Source organism: Astyanax mexicanus, chromosome 10 (genome assembly GCF_023375975.1).
Source record: "Astyanax mexicanus isolate ESR-SI-001 chromosome 10, AstMex3_surface, whole genome shotgun sequence".
NCBI lineage: Eukaryota > Metazoa > Chordata > Actinopteri > Characiformes > Acestrorhamphidae > Astyanax > Astyanax mexicanus.
Window position 1 is genome coordinate 35,211,472 of NC_064417.1, and position 20,952 is coordinate 35,232,423.

The 20,952-nt window shown below is 38.4% G+C and overlaps 1 protein-coding gene across 1 annotated transcript; it reads left to right on the forward strand.

Moving 5' to 3' along the window:
• Positions 1-245: 245 nt before the first annotated feature.
• On the forward strand, positions 246-20,411 carry bmt2 (base methyltransferase of 25S rRNA 2 homolog). Its single transcript, XM_007252883.4, has 5 exons — positions 246-471; positions 14,897-15,038; positions 15,173-15,301; positions 15,411-15,531; positions 16,047-20,411. The coding sequence occupies exons 1-5, from the start codon at positions 318-320 to the stop codon at positions 16,677-16,679; spliced, it is 1,179 nt and encodes a 392-aa protein (XP_007252945.3). The 5' UTR covers positions 246-317; the 3' UTR covers positions 16,680-20,411.
• Positions 20,412-20,952: the final 541 nt, after the last annotated feature.

The window sequence follows — 20,952 nt, forward strand, 5'->3', positions numbered from 1 at the left end:
GCGGTTGGGCTGGTGGGACGGCTCGAAGCAGGCGGCGGAAAAATTCCCTTATTTTTAAATCCAAAACTTGACAGGTATGCGTTTAAAGTTTACACTTTTAGCGACACTTTAGCGACGTGAAAATTGGGAAAAGAGGTGTGCAGTCGAACCTGCAAAGAAATGACATATCAACTATCCAATCAGCGAGCTTCTGGCCGGTGTGAACTAATAGCCAATCAGGAGCAGGCGGGAGGCGGGACCTGTCGGAAAACAGGTGCGGGGGGAGAACCAGCGCTTGCGGACCCGGCGCGCCGGTGCAGCACAGGAACATCAGTGCTATGGATTTACAGAACAATGCCCAGACAGACAGCGAGTCCGAGCTTTACTTCTCCTCCGTCCCGAGAGACCTGCTGTACAAACAGAAGGAGCAGGAGAAACTGTCGGGCGTTGTGAAAAGCGTCCACCGCAAACTTCGGAGAAAATATATTGAAGGTATGCGGCTAGCCTGCTAACCGTTAGCTAGAGCTAGCTGGCTCCGTTAGCTTCCATCTCTGCTCTGGTTTTCGAGAAAAGACCTGAAAACAACGAGAAGTTGGTACATAAATATAAACAATGCAGTTAGGAACATAGCCTGCTTGTCTGGTGTGCTGCTGTGGAGCTGTCATGGGTAAAATAACTTCAACTTGCTGCTCTTTAGTAATGGCGGGTAAACCAGGTCCAGACCAAACCAGTAAAATCCCAAACCAGGGTTTTATACCAACTGCCTGGGCCGTGGCAGAGCTGCAGCATAGCCGCCCAAGCAGTTGGTACAAAAACCCTGGATTGGATTTTTACTTTCTGGACCTGGGTTACCCACCACTACTCATTAGCAAGTTAACTAGTTAGCTAATGCTAGCTAGGTGCTGTTGTCATTACTGCGTCTCCTCGCTAGCCTAGCTTAGCTATAGATTAGCTTTAAGTTAGCTTGTTCTGGTGTCAAAGCTCTTGGTTGGTTCCTGTTTTGCTCATTTTTGTGTTTTAGAGCAACGAAAATGTGTCATGTGTCATGACCTCATTTTTACTCGCTCATACAAACCTACCTCTCAAAAACAAAGCCTAAAAATTCGATAATAACGTACTCTTTACAAGTAAAAAGTTCAAAACAGCCAGGATAAAGTGGTTGGCTAACTACATAGCCATTTAACGCTACGTTTCTACAACACGGCTCCTTTAAAGTACTGAACATGTTTAGTTGCTTGTAAATTTATCTGTTGCGCACATAAATCACCACTGACTTTTGCAGCTTATTCACTCCTCGAACACAGACCTGTCATAGGCTAAACATGGTCTGAGCTTGCTATGAACCTGTTCCAATTTGGACCTGACACAGGCTCAGACCTGATAACCCCTCCGTGTGTTAACTTAATAAGTTATGGCGGCTCTCTGAAGCCCTCAGCCCACAGTTTCCCAGGCAGAGAGTAAAGCCTTGTTCTGCTTTGGCAATATTTCTGTTATTTCCTTATAAAAGAAGCTGATATCTGCGTTCTTCTTTTAAACTTTAATTCCCTTAAAATCCCAGAATATAAATTAGCACTAACACCGAAATAGTGTGCAGTTTTCAATACAGCAAAAATAAATAGTTCGTGTGCCATGTTATCTCATACAACCTTTACAGTGCCCCCAACTTAGCCTTCCTTCTCTAATTTACAACTGATTTATTACATGTGGGCTAGATTGTCCTAGAAGTCTATTTTACCCTGGTAAATTTAAATAATCAGAGGTTGGTGCTAGGGCTGCAACGATTAGTCCATTAAATCAACAATGTTTATTTTTTAATTTTTGTCTCCAAACGTGCCCAAACACAACAGATTACACATTTGATCACTAAATATCAGTTATTTACACACTTCACCAACATTTGGACATTTAATGCTTTTTAAATCTCATTTTCAGCTGTTTCTATCATTTTTAGAGATGGAAGACATGGCAGAAATAATCATTGACTAAACAAATAATCAGAAAAATAACGAGTTGTCCCCCTGTCACAGGGGGACGTAGGGCCCTCGCACACCAGCGCAAATCGTACCGGGCCAAACCGAGTAACCGGTGAAAGTAATTTTGAGGTCTCATTGAGTGTGCCAATTTTCAAGAGTTTTCTATTCTGCCAAAAATGTCAAATATTCACTTAAAATATAGGTGGCGCTATAGAGCTGTGAAAACACATGTATTTGAATTTTTAATTCTAGATCAAAGAACCGCCTCAGATAAGCAGGCCGGTCAAATTTTGTGAGTTTTCCTCAGATATAAGCTCCTCAAAACACCTTGCATTACCTAGGTGTCAACTTCCTGTTTTGAGGTGGCATCTCAAAAATTCAACCTTCCGTCATTTCGTCTTCGTTTAAGATATCGACTATTCCTTCACAATTTGTCATCAGATATGTTCAGTGTTTATTTTTACCAAATACCAAGAGAATTCAACAAAATTTCTAGGAGTAGTTTGACAACGTACGCAAAAAATGTATGTAAAATGCAGATATTTCAAAATGGCAGACTTCCTGTTGGGCGGAGTCAGTCCTACCAATACTGAAAACGTGTGTAATGATGTCTCTTGTGTTTTTGCCAAGTTTCATGAATTTTCAATCATCTGTGTTCTGACCGTGTCATGGTTTCACTTTGGTTTAGTGTTGCGTCTCTAGTCAATCAATTGCCCGCCATTACGTCACTGTTTTAGCGATCAACTAATCCTTTGGCAGTTTTCATCAAATATGTCTGTTGTTCATTTACAGTGAAATAAGAGGTAATCTGACAAAGACTTTAGGAGCAGTTTAAATGAGTTTGTGAAAAAAGTGTAAAAATCTTACAAATTCCAATATGGCCGACTTCCTGTTGGGCGGAGCTAATACAAGCCAATTGCAAATATGTGCAGGGTCACAGTATCTACATTCCTACCAAAATTGGAGAACATTAGACCAATTTTGACACATCCAGAGCTAATTTTTTAACTGAACAAATTAGGGGGCGCTGTAGAGTCAGCTAGCTACACATGAAAAAATTATCACAATATTTGTAATGTGTTTTTAGGTCCTGTGCAATCTGACAATTTTCAAGCATTTTTGATTATTCCCGTAATGTCAAATATTCATTGAAACCTAGGTGGCGCTATAGAGCCAATGAAATGTGTATATATGAAATTTCAATTTCAGACCAAAGGACCACGTAAAACAAGCAGGCCTGTAAAGTTTTGTGAGTTTTCATCCATTTTAACCTCCTCAAACACCTACCAACACAAGAATGTATTCACTTCCTGTTTTAATGGGGTATCTCAAGCAATTCAACTGTCTGCCATTTCGTCCCCGTTTAAGATATTGACTATTCCTTTGCAATTTATCATCAGGTATGGTAGTAGTTTATTGCTGACAAATATCAAGAGTATTCAACAAATTCCCTAGGAGGAGTTCGACAAAGTATGCAAAAAATGTGTGTAAAATGCACATATTTCAAAATGGCCGACTTCCTGTTGGGTGGAGTCAGTCCTACCAATACGGCAAACGTGTCTAATGATGTCTCTTGTGTTTTTGCCAAATTTCAGGAATTTCCAATCATCTGTGTTCTGACCGTGTCATGGTTTCACTTTGGTTTAGTGTTGCGTCTCTAGTTAATCAATTGCCCGCCATTACGACACCGTTTCAGCTATTGACTATTCCTTCGCAATTTATCTCCACTTATGTCTGGAGCCTATCCACGCCCAATTTTGAGGTAATCTGACAGAGACTCTAGGAGGAGTTCGAATGAGTATGTGAAAAATGTGTAAAAATGTCACAAATTCCAATATGGCCGACTTCCTGTTCGGCGGAGCAAATGCATGCCTATTGGTAATATGTGCGGGATCATGTTGTCTATGTTTCTACCAAATATCATGAATATTGGAGAATTTTTGAGAAGGCCACAGTTAATTAATTAGCTAAAATAAATAGGGGGCGCTGTAGAGTCATTTAGCTACACACAAAAAAAATGACGAAAAGTTTCTAAATAATTTTGAGGCCTTATTGAATCTGCCAATTATCAAGAGGCTGAGTGCTTTCCATAAATGTGATGTAAAAAAGGTGGCGCTAGAGAGCTGGTTAAAGATGAATTTACAAAAATCGAATTAATTCTCAAAGTACGGCCTACGCCAGATAGGCCTGTCAAGTTTTATGAGTTTTCGAACATCATAACCCCTCCAAACCAGCAGGGGAAACTTTTTATTTTGCGACTTCCTGTCAAAATGGCAGACTTCCTGTTGAGCGGAGTCTGATAAAACCGAGTGATTATTGTTCTGCATGAGGAGGTCAATGAGTGTACCAAAGTTGGTGCATATTGGACAAACTTCATCCCGGCCACTGGCAACGTTTGGGGGCGCTATAGAGCTCCTGAACCACGCCCAATCCCATGAACCATGGAATTTCAAATTTTTCACGGGTTTTGATGTCTGTGCCAAAATGCATGAGTTTTCGAGTATCGGAAAGGCCTCAAAAATGGGCGCGAAGTTTGTAAATAAAAATAATAATAACGAGTTGTCCCCCTGTCACAGGGGGACGTAGGGCCCTCGCACAACAGCGCAAATCGTACCGGGCCAAACCGAGAAACCGGTAAAAGTAATTTTGAGGTCTTATTGAGTGTGCCAATTTTTAAGAGTTTTCTATCCTGTTAAACATGTGAAATATCCATTTAAAATACAGGTGGCGCTATGGCGCTGTTAAAATACATGTATTTGAAATTCTAATTCTACATCAAACAACAGCCTTAGATAAGCAGGCTGGTCAAATTTTGTGAGTTTTTCTCCGTTATAACCTCCTCAAAACACCTGGCATTACCTAGGTTTTCACCTCCTGTTTTGATGTGGGATCTCAAAAATTCAACCATCTGCCATTTCGTCCTCGTTTGAGATATCGACTATTCCTTCACAATTTATCATCAGATATGTTCAATGTTTATTTTTACCAAATACCAAGAGAATTCAACAAATTTGCTAGGAGTAGTTTGACAATGTACACAAAAAATGTGTGTAAAATGCAGATATTTCAAAATGGCCGACTTCCTGTTGGGCGGAGTCAGTCCTACCAATGCTGAAAATGTGTGTAATGATGTCTTTTGTGTTTTTGCCAAGTTTCATGAATTTTCAATAATCTGTTTTCTGACCATGTCATGGTTTCACTTTGGTTTAGTGTTGCGTCTCTAGTGACTCAATTGCTCGCCATTGGGTCACCGTTTTACCGATCAACTAATCCTTTGGCAGTTATCATCAAATATGTCTGTTGTTCATTTACAGCGAAATAAGAGGTAATCTGACAAAGACTTTAGGAGCAGTTTAAATTAGTTTGTGAAAAATTTGTAAAAATATTACAAATTCCAATATGGCCGACTTCCTGTTGGGCGGAGCTAATACAAGCCAATTGCAAATATGTGCAGGGTCATACTATCTACGATCCTACCAAAATTTGAGAAGATTAGACAAATTTTGACACATCCACAGCTAATTTATTAAACAAACGAATTAGGGGGCGCTGTAGAGTCTGCTAGCTATACATGAAAAAAATGTCAAAATATTTGTAAAGTGTTTTTAGGTCTTATGCAATCTGTCAATTTTCAAGAAGTTTTGAGCATTCCCGTAATGTCAAATATACATTGAAACCTAGGTGGCGCTATAGAGCCAATGAAATACGTATACAAGAAATTTTAATTTCAGATGAAAGTACTGCTTAATTCAAGCAGGCCTGTAAATTTTCGAGAGTTTTCAACCTTTTTAACCTCCTCAAACACCTACTAACACCAGAATGTATTCACTTCCTGTTTTAACGGGGCATCTCAAGCAGTTCAACTGTCCGCCATTTCGTCCTCGTTTAAGATATCGACTATTCCTTCGCAATTTATCATCAGGTCTGTTAGTAGTTTATTACTGACAAATATCAAGAGTATTCAACAAATTCCCTAGGAGGAGTTCGACAAAGTATGCAAAAAATGTGTGTAAAATGCACATATTTCAAAATGGCCGACTTCCTGTTGGGCGGAGTCAATCATTCCGATACTAAAAACGTGTCTAATGATGTCTCTTGTGTTTTTACCAAGTTTCATGATTTTTCAATAATCTGTTTTATGACTGTGTCATGGTTTCACTTTGGTCTAGTGTTGCGTCTCCATTAAATTAATTGTCCGCCATTACGTCATCGTTTCAGCTATCGACTATTCCTTCGCAATTTATCACCATGTATGTCTGGAGCCTATCCATACCAAATTTAGAGGTAATATGACAAAGACTCTAGGAGGAGTTTGAATGAGTTCGTGAAAAATGTGTAAAAATTCCACAAATTTCAAAATGGCCGACTTCCTGTTGGGCGGAGCTAGTACAAGCCAATGGGTAATATGTGCGGGATGATAGTTTCTATGTTGTTGCCAAAAATCGAGAATATTGGAGAAATTTTGAGACAGCTACAGCTAATTTAATGGCCTAAACAAAATAGGGGGCGCTGTAGAGTCCTCTAGCTACACATGAGAAAAACGACAAAATATTCCTAAATCATTTCAAAGACTTATTGAATCTGCCAATCATCAAGAGGCTGAGAGCTTTTCATAAATATGATATAAAATAGGTGGCGCTAGAGAGCTGATGAAAGACGAATTTACGAAATTCCAACTTACGGTCAAAGTATGGCCAAGGCCAAATAGCTCTGTAAAATTTTAGGAGTTTTCAAACATCCTAACCACTCCGAAACCCAGCGGGAAACTTTTTATTTTGCAACTTCCTGTCAAAATGGCCGACTTCCTGTTGGGCGGAGTCAAATAAAATCTAGTGATTCTTGTTGTTTATGAGGAGGTCAATGAGCGTACCAAAGTTGGTGCACGTTGGACAAACTTCATCCCGGCCACTGCCGACGTTTGGGGGCGCTATAGAGCTCCTGAACAACGCCAAAGTCCAGCCTCTATGGAACTTTAAAATTTTCGCCGAGCTTGAGGCCTGTGCCAAAATGCGTGAGTTTTCAAGTATCGGAAATGCCTCAAAAATGGACGCAAAGAGGCAGAATAATAATAATAATAATAATAATAAACAGACCAAAAACAATAGGGCTTTGCACCTCCGGTGCAGGCTTCGCCTGCGCCTTCGGTGCTCGGGCCCTAATAATAATAATAACGAGTTGTCCCCCTGTCACAGGGGGACGTAGGGCCCTCGCACAACAGCGCAAATCGTACCGGGCCAAACCGAGAAACCGGTGAAAGTAATTTTGAGGTCTTATTAAGTGTGGTAATTTTCAAGAGTTTTCTATCCTGCCAAAAATGTGAAATACCCATTTAAAATACAGGTGGCGCTATAGAGCTGTTAAAACACATATATTTGAAATTCTAATTCTAGATCAAACAACAGCCTCAGATAAGCAGGCCGGTCAAAGTTTGTGAGCTTTTCTCTCTTATAACGTCCTCAACACTCCTAGCATTACCTATGTGTCAACCTCCAGTTTTGATGTGGCATCTCAAACATTCAACCGTCCGCCATTCCCTCCTCGTTTAAGATATCGACTATTTCTTCACAATTTATCATCAGATATGTTCAATGTTTATATTTACCAAATACCAAGAGAATTCAACAAAAATTCAGATATTTCAAAATGGCCGACTTCCTGTTGGGCGGAGTCAGTCCTACCAATACTGAAAACGTGTCTAATGATGTCTCTTGTGTTTTTGCCAAGTTTCATGAATTTTTAATCATCTGTGTTCTGACTGTGTCATGGTTTCACTTTGGTTTAGTGTTGCGTCTCTATTCAATCAATTGCTCGCCATTACGTCACCGTTTTAGCGATCAACTATTCCTTTGGCAATTTTCATCAACTGTGTCTGTTGTTCATTCTCAGCTAATTTAGAGGTAATCTGACAAAGACTTTAGGAGCAGTTTAAATGAGTTTGTGAAAAAAAGTGTAAAAAAATTACAAAATCCAATATGGCCGACTTCCTGTTGGGCGGAGCTAATACAAACCAATTGCAAATATGTGCAGAGTCATAGTATCTACGCTCCTACCAAAATTTGAGAAGATTAGACAAATTGTGACACATCCACAGCTAATTTATTAAACAAATGAATTAGGGGGCGCTATAGAGTCCGCTAGCTACACATGAAAAAATTATCACAATATTTGTAAAGTGTTTTTAGATCTTATGGAATCTGACAATTTTCAAGAGTTTTTGAGCATTTCCGTAATGTCAAATATGCATTGAAACCTAGGTGGCGCTATAGAGCCAATGAAATATGTATATATGAAATTTAAATTTTTAATCAAAGGACCGCTTAAATCAAGCAGGCCTGTAAAGTTTCGTGAGTGTTCAACCTGTTTAACCTCCTCAAACACCTACCAACACCAGAATGTATTTACTTCCCATTTTAATGGGGTATCTCCAGCAATTCAACTGTCCGCCATTTCGTCCTCGTTTAAGATATCAACTATTCCTTCGCAATTTATCATCACGGATGGAAGTAGTTTATTGCTGACAAATATCAAGAGTATTCAACAAATTCCCTAGGAGGAGTTCGACAAAGTATGCAAAAAATGTGTGTAAAATGCACGTTTTTCAAAATGGCCGACTTCCTGTTGGGCGGAGTCAATCATATCAACACTGAAAATGTGTGTAATGATGTCTTTTATGTTTTTGCCAAGTTTCATGAATTTCCAAGCAGCTGTGTTCTGACCATGCTAATGTTTCTATTTGGTTTAGTGTTGTGTCTCCATTAAATCAATTGCCCGCCATTACGTCATCGTTTCAGCTATCGACTATTCCTTCGCAATTTAGCACCACGTATGTCTGGAGACTATCCACAGACCATTTAGTTGTAATCTGACAAAGACTCTAGGAGGAGTTCGAATGAGTATGTGAAAAATATTTAAAAATTTAACATTTTTCAAAATGGCCGACTTCCTGTTGGGCGGAGCTAATACATGCCAATGGGTATTATGTGTGGCATCGTAATATCTATGTTTCTACCAAAAATTTTGAACATTGGGGAAAATTTGAGACAGCTACCGCTAATTTATTAGCCTAAACCAAATAGGGGGCGCTGTAGAGTCATTTAGCACCACATTAGAAAAATGATTACATTTCTCGAAATCATTTAAAGGCATTATTGGGTCTGCTAATTCAGAAGAGGCTAAGAGCTTTCTATAAATGTCATATAAAATAGGTGGCGCTAGAGAGCTGATAAATTATGAATATGAAAAATTCCAATTATACATCAAAGTACAGCCTATGCCCAATAGGCCTGTGAAATTTTATGAGTTTTCGAACATCGTAACCCACCCAAAACACCACGGGAAACTTTTTATTTTGAGACTTCCTGCCAAAATGGCCGACTTCCTGTTAGGCGGAGTCAAATAAATCCAAGTGATTCTTGATCGGTATAATGAGGTCAATGAGCGTACCAAAGTTGGTGCACATTGGACAAACTTTATCCCGGCCACTGGCAACGTTTGGGGGCGCTATAGAGCTCCTGATCCACGCCCAAACCTGTGAACAATGTAATTTAAAATTTTTCACCGGCTTTGACGTCTGTGCCAAAATGCAAGAGTTTTCGAGTATCGGAAAGGCCTCAAAAATGGGCGCGAAGTTTGTAAATAAAAATAATAATAAACATTCCAAAAACAATAGGGCTTTGCACCTCCGGTGCAGGCTTCGCCTGCGCCTTCGGTGCTCGGGCCCTAATAAACATTCCAAAAACAATAGGGCTTTGCACCTCCGGTGCAGGCTTCGCCTGCGCCTTCGGTGCTCGGGCCCTAATAACGAGTTGTCCCCCTGTCACAGGGGGACGTAGGGCCCTCGCACAACAGTGCAAATCGTACCGGGCCAAACCGAGAAACCGGTAGAAGTAATTTTAAGGTCTTATTGAGTGTGCCAATTTTCAAGAGTTTTCTATCCTGTTAAACACGTGAAATATCCATTTAAAATACAGGTGGCGCTTTAGCACTGTTAAAATACATGTATTTGAAATTCTAATTCTACATCAAAGAACAGCCTTAGATAAGCAGGCCGGTCAAATTTTGTGAGTTTTTCTCCGTTATAACCTCCTCAAAACACCTGGCATTACCTAGGTTTTGACCTCCTGTTTTGATGTGGCATCTCACAAATTCAACCATCTGCCATTTCGTCCTCGTTTGAGATATCTACTATTCCTTCACAATTTATCATCAGATATGTTCAATGTTTAATTTTACCAAATACCAAGAGAATTCAACAAATTTGCTAGGAGTAGTTTGACAATGTACACAAAAAATGTGTGTAAAATGCAGATATTTCAAAATGGCCGACTTCCTGTTGGGCGGAGTCAGTCCTACCAATGCTGAAAATGTGTGTAATGATGTCTTTTGTGTTTTTGCCAAGTTTCATGAATTTTCAAAAATCTGTTTTCTGACCGTGTCATGGTTTCACTTTGGTTTAGTGTTGCGTCTCTAGTGAATCAATTGCTCGCCATTGGGTCACCGTTTTACCGATCAACTAATCCTTTGGCAGTTATCATCAAATATGTCTGTTGTTCATTTACAGCGAAATAAGAGGTAATCTGACAAAGACTTTAGGAGCAGTTTAAATGAGTTTGTGAAAAATGTGTAAAAATATTACAAATTCCAATATGGCAGACTTCCTGTTGGGCGGAGCTAATACAAGCCAATTGCAAATATGTGCAGGGTCATACTATCTACACTCCTACCAAAATTTGAGAAGATTAGACAAATTTTGACACATCCACAGCTAATTTATTAAATGAACAAATTAGGGGGCGCTGTAGAGTCCGCTAGCTATACATGAAAAAATTGTCACAATATTTGTAAAGTGTTTTTAGGTCTTATGCAATCTGTCAATTTTCAAGAGGTTTTGAGCATTCCCGTAATGTCAAATATGCATTGAAACCTAGGTGGCGCTATAGAGCCAATGAAATACGTATATATGAAATTTTAATTTCAGATCAAACTACTGCTTAAATCAAGCAGGCCTGTAAATTTTTGAGAGTTTTTAACCTTTTTAACCTCCTCAAACCCCTACTAACACCAGAATGTATTCACTTCCTGTTTTAACGGGGCATCTCAAGCAATTCAACTGTCCACCATTTCGTCCTCGTTTAAGATATCGACTATTCCTTCGCAATTTATCATTAGGTGTGTTAGTAGTTTATTACTGACAAATATCAAGAGTATTCAACAAATTCCCTAGGAGGAGTTCGACAAAGTATGCAAAAAATGTGTGTAAAATGCACATATTTCAAAATGGCCGACTTCCTGTTGGGCGGAGTCAATCATTCCAATACTAAAAACGTGTCTTATGATGTCTCTTGTGTTTTTGCCAAGTTTCATGAATTTTCAATAATCTGTTTTCTGACCATGTCATGGTTTCACTTTGGTTTAGTGTTGCGTCTCTAGTGACTCAATTGCTCGCCATTGGGTCACCGTTTTACCGATCAACTAATCCTTTGGCAATTATCATCAAATATGTCTGTTGTTCATTTACAGCGAAATAAGAGGTAATCTGACAAAGACTTTAGGAGCAGTTTAAATTAGTTTGTGAAAAATTTGTAAAAATATTACAAATTCCAATATGGCCGACTTCCTGTTGGGCGGAGCTAATACAAGCCAATTGCAAATATGTGCAGGGTCATACTATCTACGATCCTACCAAAATTTGAGAAGATTAGACAAATTTTGACACATCCACAGCTAATTTATTAAACAAACAAATTAGGGGGCGCTGTAGAGTCTGCTAGCTATACATGAAAAAATTGTCAAAATATTTGTAAAGTGTTTTTAGGTCTTATGCAATCTGTCAATTTTCAAGAGGTTTTGAGCATTCCCGTAATGTCAAATATGCATTGAAACCTAGGTGGCGCTATAGAGCCAATGAAATACGTATACAAGAAATTTTAATTTCAGATGAAAGTACTGCTTAATTCAAGCAGGCCTGTAAATTTTCGAGAGTTTTCAACCTTTTTAACCTCCTCAAACACCTACTAACACCAGAATGTATTCACTTCCTGTTTTAATGGGGCATCTCAAGCAGTTCAACTGTCCGCCATTTCGTCCTCGTTTAAGATATCGACTATTCCTTCGCAATTTATCATCACGGATGGTAGTAGTTTTTTGCTGACAAATATCAAGAGTATTCAACAAATTCCCTAGGAGGAGTTCGACAAAGTATGCAAAAAATGTGTGTAAAATGCACATATTTCAAAATGGCCGACTTCCTGTTGGGCGGAGTCAATCATTCCAATACTAAAAACGTGTCTTATGATGTCTCTTGTGTTTTTACCAAGTTTCATGATTTTTCAATCATCTGTTTTATGACCGTGTCATGGTTTCACTTTGGTCTAGTGTTGCGTCTCCATTAAATTAATTGTCCGCCATTACGTCATCGTTTCAGCTATCGACTATTCCTTCGCAATTTATCACCATGTATGTCTGGAGCCTATCCACACCAAATTTAGAGGTAATATGACAAAGACTCTATGAGGAGTTTGAATGAGTTCGTGAAAAATGTGTAAAAATTCCACAAATTTCAAAATGGCCGACTTCCTGTTGGGCAGAGCTAGTACAAGCCAATGGGTAATATGTGCGGGATGATAGTTTCTATGTTGTTGCCAAAAATCGAGAATATTGGAGAAATTTTGAGACAGCTACAGCTAATTTAATGGCCTAAACAAAATAGGGGGCGCTGTAGAGTCCTCTAGCTACACATGAGAAAAACGACAAAATATTCCTAAATCATTTCAAAGACTTATTGAATCTGCCAATTATCAAGAGGCTGAGAGCTTTTCATAAATATGATATAAAATAGGTGGCGCTAGAGAGCTGATGAAAGACGAATTTACGAAATTCCAACTTACGGTCAAAGTATGGCCTAAGCCAAATACCTCTGTAAAGTTTTAGGAGTTTTTAAACATCCTAACCCCTCCGAAACCCAGCGGGAAACTTTTTATTTTGCAACTTCCTGTCAAAATGGCCGACTTCCTGTTGGGCGGAGTCAAATAAAACCTAGTGATTCTTGTTGTTTATGAGGAGGTCAATGAGCGTACCAAAGTTGGTGCACGTTGGACAAACTTCATCCCGGCCACTGCCGACGTTTGGGGGCGCTATAGAGCTCCTGAACAACGCCAAAGTCCAGCCTCTATGGAATTTTAAAATTTTCGCCGAGCTTGAGGTCTGTGCCAAAATGCGTGAGTTTTCGAGTATCGGAAATGCCTCAAAAATGGACGCAAAGAGGCAGAATAATAATAATAATAATAATAAACGGACCAAAAACAATAGGGCTTTGCACCTCCGGTGCAGGCTGCGCCTGCGCCTTCGGTGCTCGGGCCCTAATTATCAGATTAGTCGACTACCAAAATATTCATTAGTTGCAGCCATAGTTGGTACATAGAAGTGATTTACAATTGACAAACATGGTTGTCTCTTTATTGAAAAGAATTTTCAATCCATAACAGACAACCCCAAAGCTGTTGCATAACAGTTTTTACTTCCCCATAATTACATAGTACATACACCTAGCCAACTAGCAAAAGTCTCGCATTGATTAAATTGGGAGAATATAGAAACGAAAAGGACAAAAAGCTAACACTAGGCTGACTAGGAATGAAGAATGGCTTATCAGAAAATAGTTTGTGGAGTTAGTAGTAGTTTGATTAAAAGCAAGGTTTGAGATCCTCAGAGTCTTAGTAAGCTGGATTGGTGTAGTGCATTTTGAGGAACTTTGGCCCTGTCACACTTCTTTAGGCACATTTTAACCATGCATAGAGAGAGTTATTTTTTAACAAGCTTCTTTTCCCAAAATGGCTAGAGTTCATTGCATTATGTCTTGAAAAGTTCATAAATTGACATAGGCATTGTTTGAGTAAACTAAATTACTAAACTATACTAATTAAATTAGTACATCCAAATGTGTCTTATTTTTCTACCCTATTTTTCAACAAATCTTCTTGCTCATTGCTTTGGAGCTCAACTCTATAAATCAGCACACAGTAGGCCATTCAGTTGAGTCCATGATGGGATAATAAGGAAGGCATGATCTAGTCTGCTGGGCATTATGAAGCGATATTCATACTTAAGAGGGCACTGCAGTTTGTTCCATTCCCTCTTGTCTAATTTTCCTCCAAATCTGATAAGGCCTGTGTTTTCCACTTGGTCATGAGACTGTTGTCTGTTTCGTTTGCTTGCACTCACAAGCCCTGATCAGGTTGTTGAGAGGAAAAGTTTACTTGTGGATGTGCACCGAAGATTTGCTTTTTTTTGTTGATTTACTGGATTAATTAAGCACAAGTTTGATGTTTTCTTTTTTGTAGAATGTTTAGAGTGACAGTTGATATTTGTTGGTCTTTTTTGGATATTTTGCTGGTTGTCTGTCATCACGTGCAAGTTTAAGTGCTAGAGTGTTAGAGTGCTGACTTGCAACAGTAGGTAAACGTTTTTATTTCAATTTCTGGCAGTGTATGTGATTTCTGGTTTGGCTATTTACAAAAAAGTATATTTATTTTTTGCTTTGAAACATAAGTCTGAAATTATTATTATGTAGAAAGAAATGTTTCAAGAGTTACATCTTTGTGTATGTAAGCTGTCCATATATTGCTGTTTGCAAAAACATTTTATCTTTATATTATATTATAGTTGTTTTCCATTCTTAGACCTGCTGTAAATCTGTGTCTAAATTTCTTGATGAATAGACCAATTGTATTAGTATGATATAAAATAAAGTAGTTTATTCCTTCTTTTGTACAGTTTCTCTTTTGTTTGCTGAGTTTGATGCAAGTTTAAGTTGTCTTTTTTAAGTTGATTTTTAATTACCTAAATCAATGAGTAACTGTTTCTATTTCATGTACCCAATTATCTAAGATGTTTATCATTAGGCATCTCTGTCTAGCTGAACATAACCCATGTCCTCTTGACTACAGTGGGTGACTTTGACAAGATATGGCGTGAGCATTGTGAGGATGAGCAGACTCTGAGTGAGTATGCCTTTGCCATGAAAAGTCTTGCTGACAATCACTGGGCCAAGAAATGTGATGGAGAGGGTCGCATCGAGTGGTGCCGCAGGTGAGCAACAATTCTAGATTTTTAATTTATTATGCAATCCTAATGAAGTAACAAATGTGACATTTAACATTAACAGGTAACTGTTAAACATTAATGTTTTGTCACATTTATGTTTTGTGATTGTTTTATTTTAGTGTTTGTGAAGAGTATTTCTTGGATGGGGGGATGAAGAAAGCCTTGGAGAAGGATGAGAAGACAGCAAAGCATGCTTCAGCTACAAATGGGACACCTTTAAATGCTCAACCAGACTACTCTCTGCCCAGGTATATATATATTCTACTAGACTTTCACCTTTTAGTTAACACAAAACCAAAGCTGCAGTTACCTTCTGTATGCTGTAACTGTTTTTTTTATTTTTGTTCTTTACTTAAGTTTTAACTCAAACGTCCGATTTGGGAAGATGCGTCTGCTGGATGTGGGAAGTTGCTTCAATCCCTTTTTGAAGTTTGATGAGTTCCTCACAGTAGGAATAGACATAGTGCCAGCTGTTGAGGTATGTATACTCTATAATGTTGACCATGCATCATGTTTTTGTTTTTTTCTATATGTTTAGGCTGCATTTTACACCCTTGGTACTTCCAGGGTTTGGGGATGATGTCTGTGTTTTTTATGCAAGATTAGTTTGAGGGAGAAGGTAGAGGGATGTTATATCACTGTATCACATTCTTTAATATTGATGTACATTACTAAAATATTTATAGCTGCCAGTATATTAAGGGTTTCATTTGCACAAGATGAACAAAATGCATTAGTTAATATTACTTAATCTGTGTACTGAAAACATGATAGTAAAGTTATTACAACTGCTAATGTAGATAATTTTTGTGTTTTACTATTGACTTCATGATAATTTTGTAATTTTTTAATTACCTCATTTTAACATGAATTACTTTATGGGGGCTATAGTCACAGTGTTGTGTGAGTTAGAATACCATGGTAGTCTTTACTATTATAAATCTGCACAGTTTTTTTTCTTTTCTTTTATTTTTTTCTTTGTATTTTTTCCAGAGTGTGTACAAATGTGACTTCCTCAACCTACAGCTACAGCAGCCCCTGCAGCTGGCCACAGATGCACTCGAAGCTTTCCTGAAGCAGCTGCGAGGGCCTATTGATGCGTTGCCAGCACAGCTATTTCACGTGGTGGTCTTCTCACTTCTCCTCTCCTACTTTCCTTCTCCATACCAGCGCTGGCTCTGTTGCAAGAAAGCCCATGAACTGCTGACGCTGCACGGTCTCCTCCTCATCATTACGCCAGACTCTTCACACCAGGGTCGCCACGCACTCATGATGCGTAGCTGGCGTGTGGCTGTGGAGTCGCTGGGCTTCAAACGCTACAAGTACGTCAAGTTCTCGCACATGCACCTAATCGCCTTCCGCAAAGTGTCAGCCACCACCACGAGTGACCTGGTGAGCCATAACTACCCAGAGATGCTCTACATACCACAGGACTTTAACATGCTGGAGGATGAGGAGGGTTTCACAGACTGCCGCGAGCCGCCCCGTTCCGATTTTGAGGATGACCAGCTAGCCCGGCGCTTTGCGGAGCTGCCTGATGCTCCTTACGACTCCGACTCTGGTGAAAGCCAAAGCAGCTCTGCACCTTTTCACGAGCTGGAAGACCCTATTTTACTTCAGAGCTGAACCCCACTCACCACTGCCAAGCTTTGTGGCCCTATATCAGCTGGGCTGTCTTGCTTTTGTTTTTTAAATACATGAAACAATGCAGTTTGCACATAGTATGAAAATGATGTTTACACAGATGACCCCAAATGTCACATCGGGTATGATAACTGATACTGGAGCTGGTTCTGTTGTTAAGGTTTTTATTCAAATCCCAGCTGTGTCATGTCCCATCTGGGGTTGAAGTAAATTCACTTGGCAGGGTCCCTCTCTCCCCTGTGCTGCCCTTGTCAATCAAGCTTTAGGGTGATTACAAGATTGTGAGTGACTGTGAGAGTTCCTAGCATTTTTCATTAATGCACATCAGCTAAGCCTTCTCCGATTGTTGACGATGATGTGTAATAGTTGAGAGACTTACTACATTTTTAAATTGACAAAAATTTTTAAATGGCTATTTTGAGAAGACAAGATGTTTACACTTGGGTGGTATTGTTCCTTTTTATCACGAGAAGACACTGTTTTACACATTTAAACATATCCACACAATAAAAAGAAACTGATCATTTTGTAAATGAAAGGGGATGATTTTGTAAGTGAAGCTGCAGAGTGAGCTCAGGATAAAGGATTTATGTGCTTAAGTCCTCCTTTGTCTTACATTGTCATCTGGAGGGAAGTTGTCAAAAGCCTTTTAAGTAAGAGAGATACTTTTTGTATTTGTACACAGTTAGTGGCTAAAAATAAAGTAGTTTTGACTAGTTACTCAGATTTAGCACTGTTAAATCATTTCATGATGGACTAGCTGCTGTTGAACACTGACAGTAGCTTGTACTATATTAAACAAGCATCTTTGGTGTAGACTTTGCCAGTGATATCTGTAGCATTTTGTGTGTACAATAACAGTACTTAGATTCTGTGTTCTTGGCTTGCTTATGTGACACTGTGACTGTAACTGTTTTCTTATGAATCGCTTTACATGGTACACATCAGGCAAGGTCATTATAATTCAGAAGAACAATATTGGAGAAGAGAGAAGGCATGCTTTGGCCCTTTTGACCCACCACCATACAAGTTCATCTTGCTAGAAATCTAGTTTAATGGGTCGTGAGTCAGCCCATGTCCAATTCTTCTCACTTTGTGTTTGTGTTTTCAGTGGTTTAAAAACATTGTGCTAATATTGTTCACAAGATTGTTTTGTTTTTAAAGAAAACAACCCCCCCCCCCCCCCACAGCTAAAGCAGATGGGGTTACTTTGTAATATGTAATAATATATTGTAAAGCTACTTTAGTGCTGATTTGGCTTTGGATCTTTGTAAAAGATAAACGTCACTGAGAATCTTAAATGATGGGCGGTATGACCAAAAATGCATATCACGGTATGTTGCAAGATTCTGACGCTTTCATCTTATATCACTATTTATATGTTTTTTGCAATACCGGGCTTAAATATAGGTTTCTGACTTGCTGTTTAGGAGTACATATAAAATCAAACATTAGGGCTTTAAATGAAAGCTTTGACATTGCCAACAATTTTAACACTGCTTCCTTTACAAAACTAAATGTTTAAAATGGTTCAATAAACAATGTAATTCAACCTAAACTACTCAATGTTTAGGTATTCAAGAGATATTTCTTAAATGCTCACAAGTTTAATATCAATTTACAATACATTAGTATTGAAGCTGTTAGAGGCATTAAAGTATTTAAGCAACTGTTTATCACAATTCCCTTGGTTCTCCAGTTAACAGATAAATTCAGTTCAGTGCGTATTAATATTATCCTTCAAGCTCTAGTATTAATATATTTAAAAGGGCTTTAGTTGCACATATTGCGAGGAGCAACAGCAGAAGCTCCAGAAGTTCTGTTCTCATGTTTCTACAGAACGCTAGCTTGTTATGCTAATTGGATAGCATTACCTAGTGAGCTCTGTAAGTGTGCTTCTTTGGCGGCACTGTTCTACGCAACACTCCTTACCGCCTCTAGCGGTATGGTGGTATGTGAAAAATGCATACCCGTTCTTATTTCCCCTCCTGTATACCGGATGAATGGGTATACTGCCCAGCACTATGTTCTAAACATTTTTTATGCTTAAATAATTTGAGGACAAATAAAATATTCACACTGACTAAAAACTAATGTTTTTATGCCATTGATATTTGTAGCCTCAATCCATTAACTTCCTCAAAATAATTATGCTGTTATGCCTTCAAGAGTGGGTTTTTGGTTTAATCCTTTGAAAACACCAAAGGGAGGAGCTGAATCAGATCCTTCTTAACCCTCTGGAACTTTGGCTCTACATCGAGAACCATAATATCTTTGGAGGTGGTTAAATAGATGTTGTGCCAAGACTTCTGTAATCTTGTGATCAAAAAAGGACCTAAAGCAGTGAATAGACATGAAGCTGGTGTCATTAGGTTTTAATTGTAACCTTCAGGGTGCTGTCCTTGACTGGATGCACATGTGGTGAAAGACACAGACTGGCTTACTGTCCTTTCTGCCATGCCTTTACCGACTATTAATGATGTTTTGTTACTTCCAGTGACAATTTTCTAGAAGACTTATACCAATGTCTTAAGCTACTTATAATTTTGTTATGTACTGTATGACTGATTTTACATCTCATTAAGCTTTCAGTAGGTCTTAGATGCATACATCAAGTTTTAATTGCTTAAAAATATTTATGTACGGTTGGAGACCATACTTAAAACCAACCTGTCAAAGTGGTGGTGTTTGCTTTTTTCCTGGATGATTAACTTCAATGAGTGTTTTCTCATGTATACTAAAGTGTAAATGTGCCAAGTGCTTTACACCCCCTTTGTATATCACTGTGAAATAATGGGCTGTTTCTTTCTCTGCAGGAGTTGCACTTGTTTATGAACACTGTCTTTAGAGTCATTTAAAAAGAGCTACTTGACTTTATTCTTATTTTTCACAAAAATAGCAATACCCCCATATTTTCAAGTGGTACGTTTGTTGCCACAGGACAATTTCTGACCCAGCTGTTTCTCTGAGCTTATGACAATGCATACAGTATACACCCAAGATTGTATAGCTCTTAATAATCCTTCAAAAGAGAGTGTTTAATCTTTAAAAGCTTTGTTAGAGCAGATGCATATATTGCTCCAGCCTGACGTGCTTCTGAAAGACGAAATCAGTTTTGAGAGTGCCAAAAATACCAGCGCTTTGTTGAGTTTGAGTCCAGTTGTTGGAGGACAGTAGTGAAAGCACTGAAATGCTTGTTGGCTTGTTTGTTATATTGAATCGGTTTGAGAAATCCTTTAGGTGCCTTTTAGCCCAAACTGTATTTTTGAATCTGAAAAAAGAATGAGAGCAAGAAGAAATGTGGTTGTGTTTGTTGTTTGCTGCTTAAGGATGGACAAGTCTTGAAATGTTCTTAATTAAACCAAACTGAACTTTTTGAAGAAAAGGCTGGCCTTTAACCAGCTGGTGATAATTAATGTCACTAAATACTGTCAGCCACTTTATTCATATTAGCAATAGTATTTATAGTCGCTGTGTTCTATGTATATTTAGTTGATGAGAAACTTTTATTGTGCTTTACTTGATGTGTTAATGACTTAGTCTGCCTTGTCTTCCCATGACCCTAATCCACTGTGTGCATGAATAGTTTCTCTTCATTGTTTGACTTCAAGATAGTTGGTGTGAGTTGTTGTACGTTGCTCCTTTTATAATTAAATGTTAATGTTGGCTATAGATGCAAAAAAAAACAGATAAAAAATAAAACATTGTGTTTTACATTTGATTTGGTGTTTTTTTTTTCTTTTCAGTTTCGTGTTTCCCTACTGTTTTTCCCACCTTTATTGCTGTAGACTACAAGCACTGCACAGTTCTGCATGATGTTTTGTTTGTTTGACCTCATTAGCTAATGATTAAATCCTTTATGATCTAAATCTGAGTTTGCATTCACAAACACCTCAGGAATAGGAGACTTGATCTAGGATCAGTTCAGATCAGATCAGTGTGATCATGATCTTGATAAATCTGATCTGATGTCAGTTATGTTACTCAGCCAATATAAATAGTGGATGCTATAAAAGAATATCTGTGTATATATATATACACAGTGAGTCCAAGAAGTATTTGATCCCTTGCTGATTTTCTTCGTTGGCCCACTAATAAAGACATGATCATTCTATACTTTTAACGGTAGATGTATTCTTACATGGAGAGACAGAATATTAAAAAGAAAATCCAGAAAATAAATCTAAGGAATATATATTAATTGATTTGTATTTCATGGAGTGAAATAAGTATTTGATCCCTTAGTATTCATTAG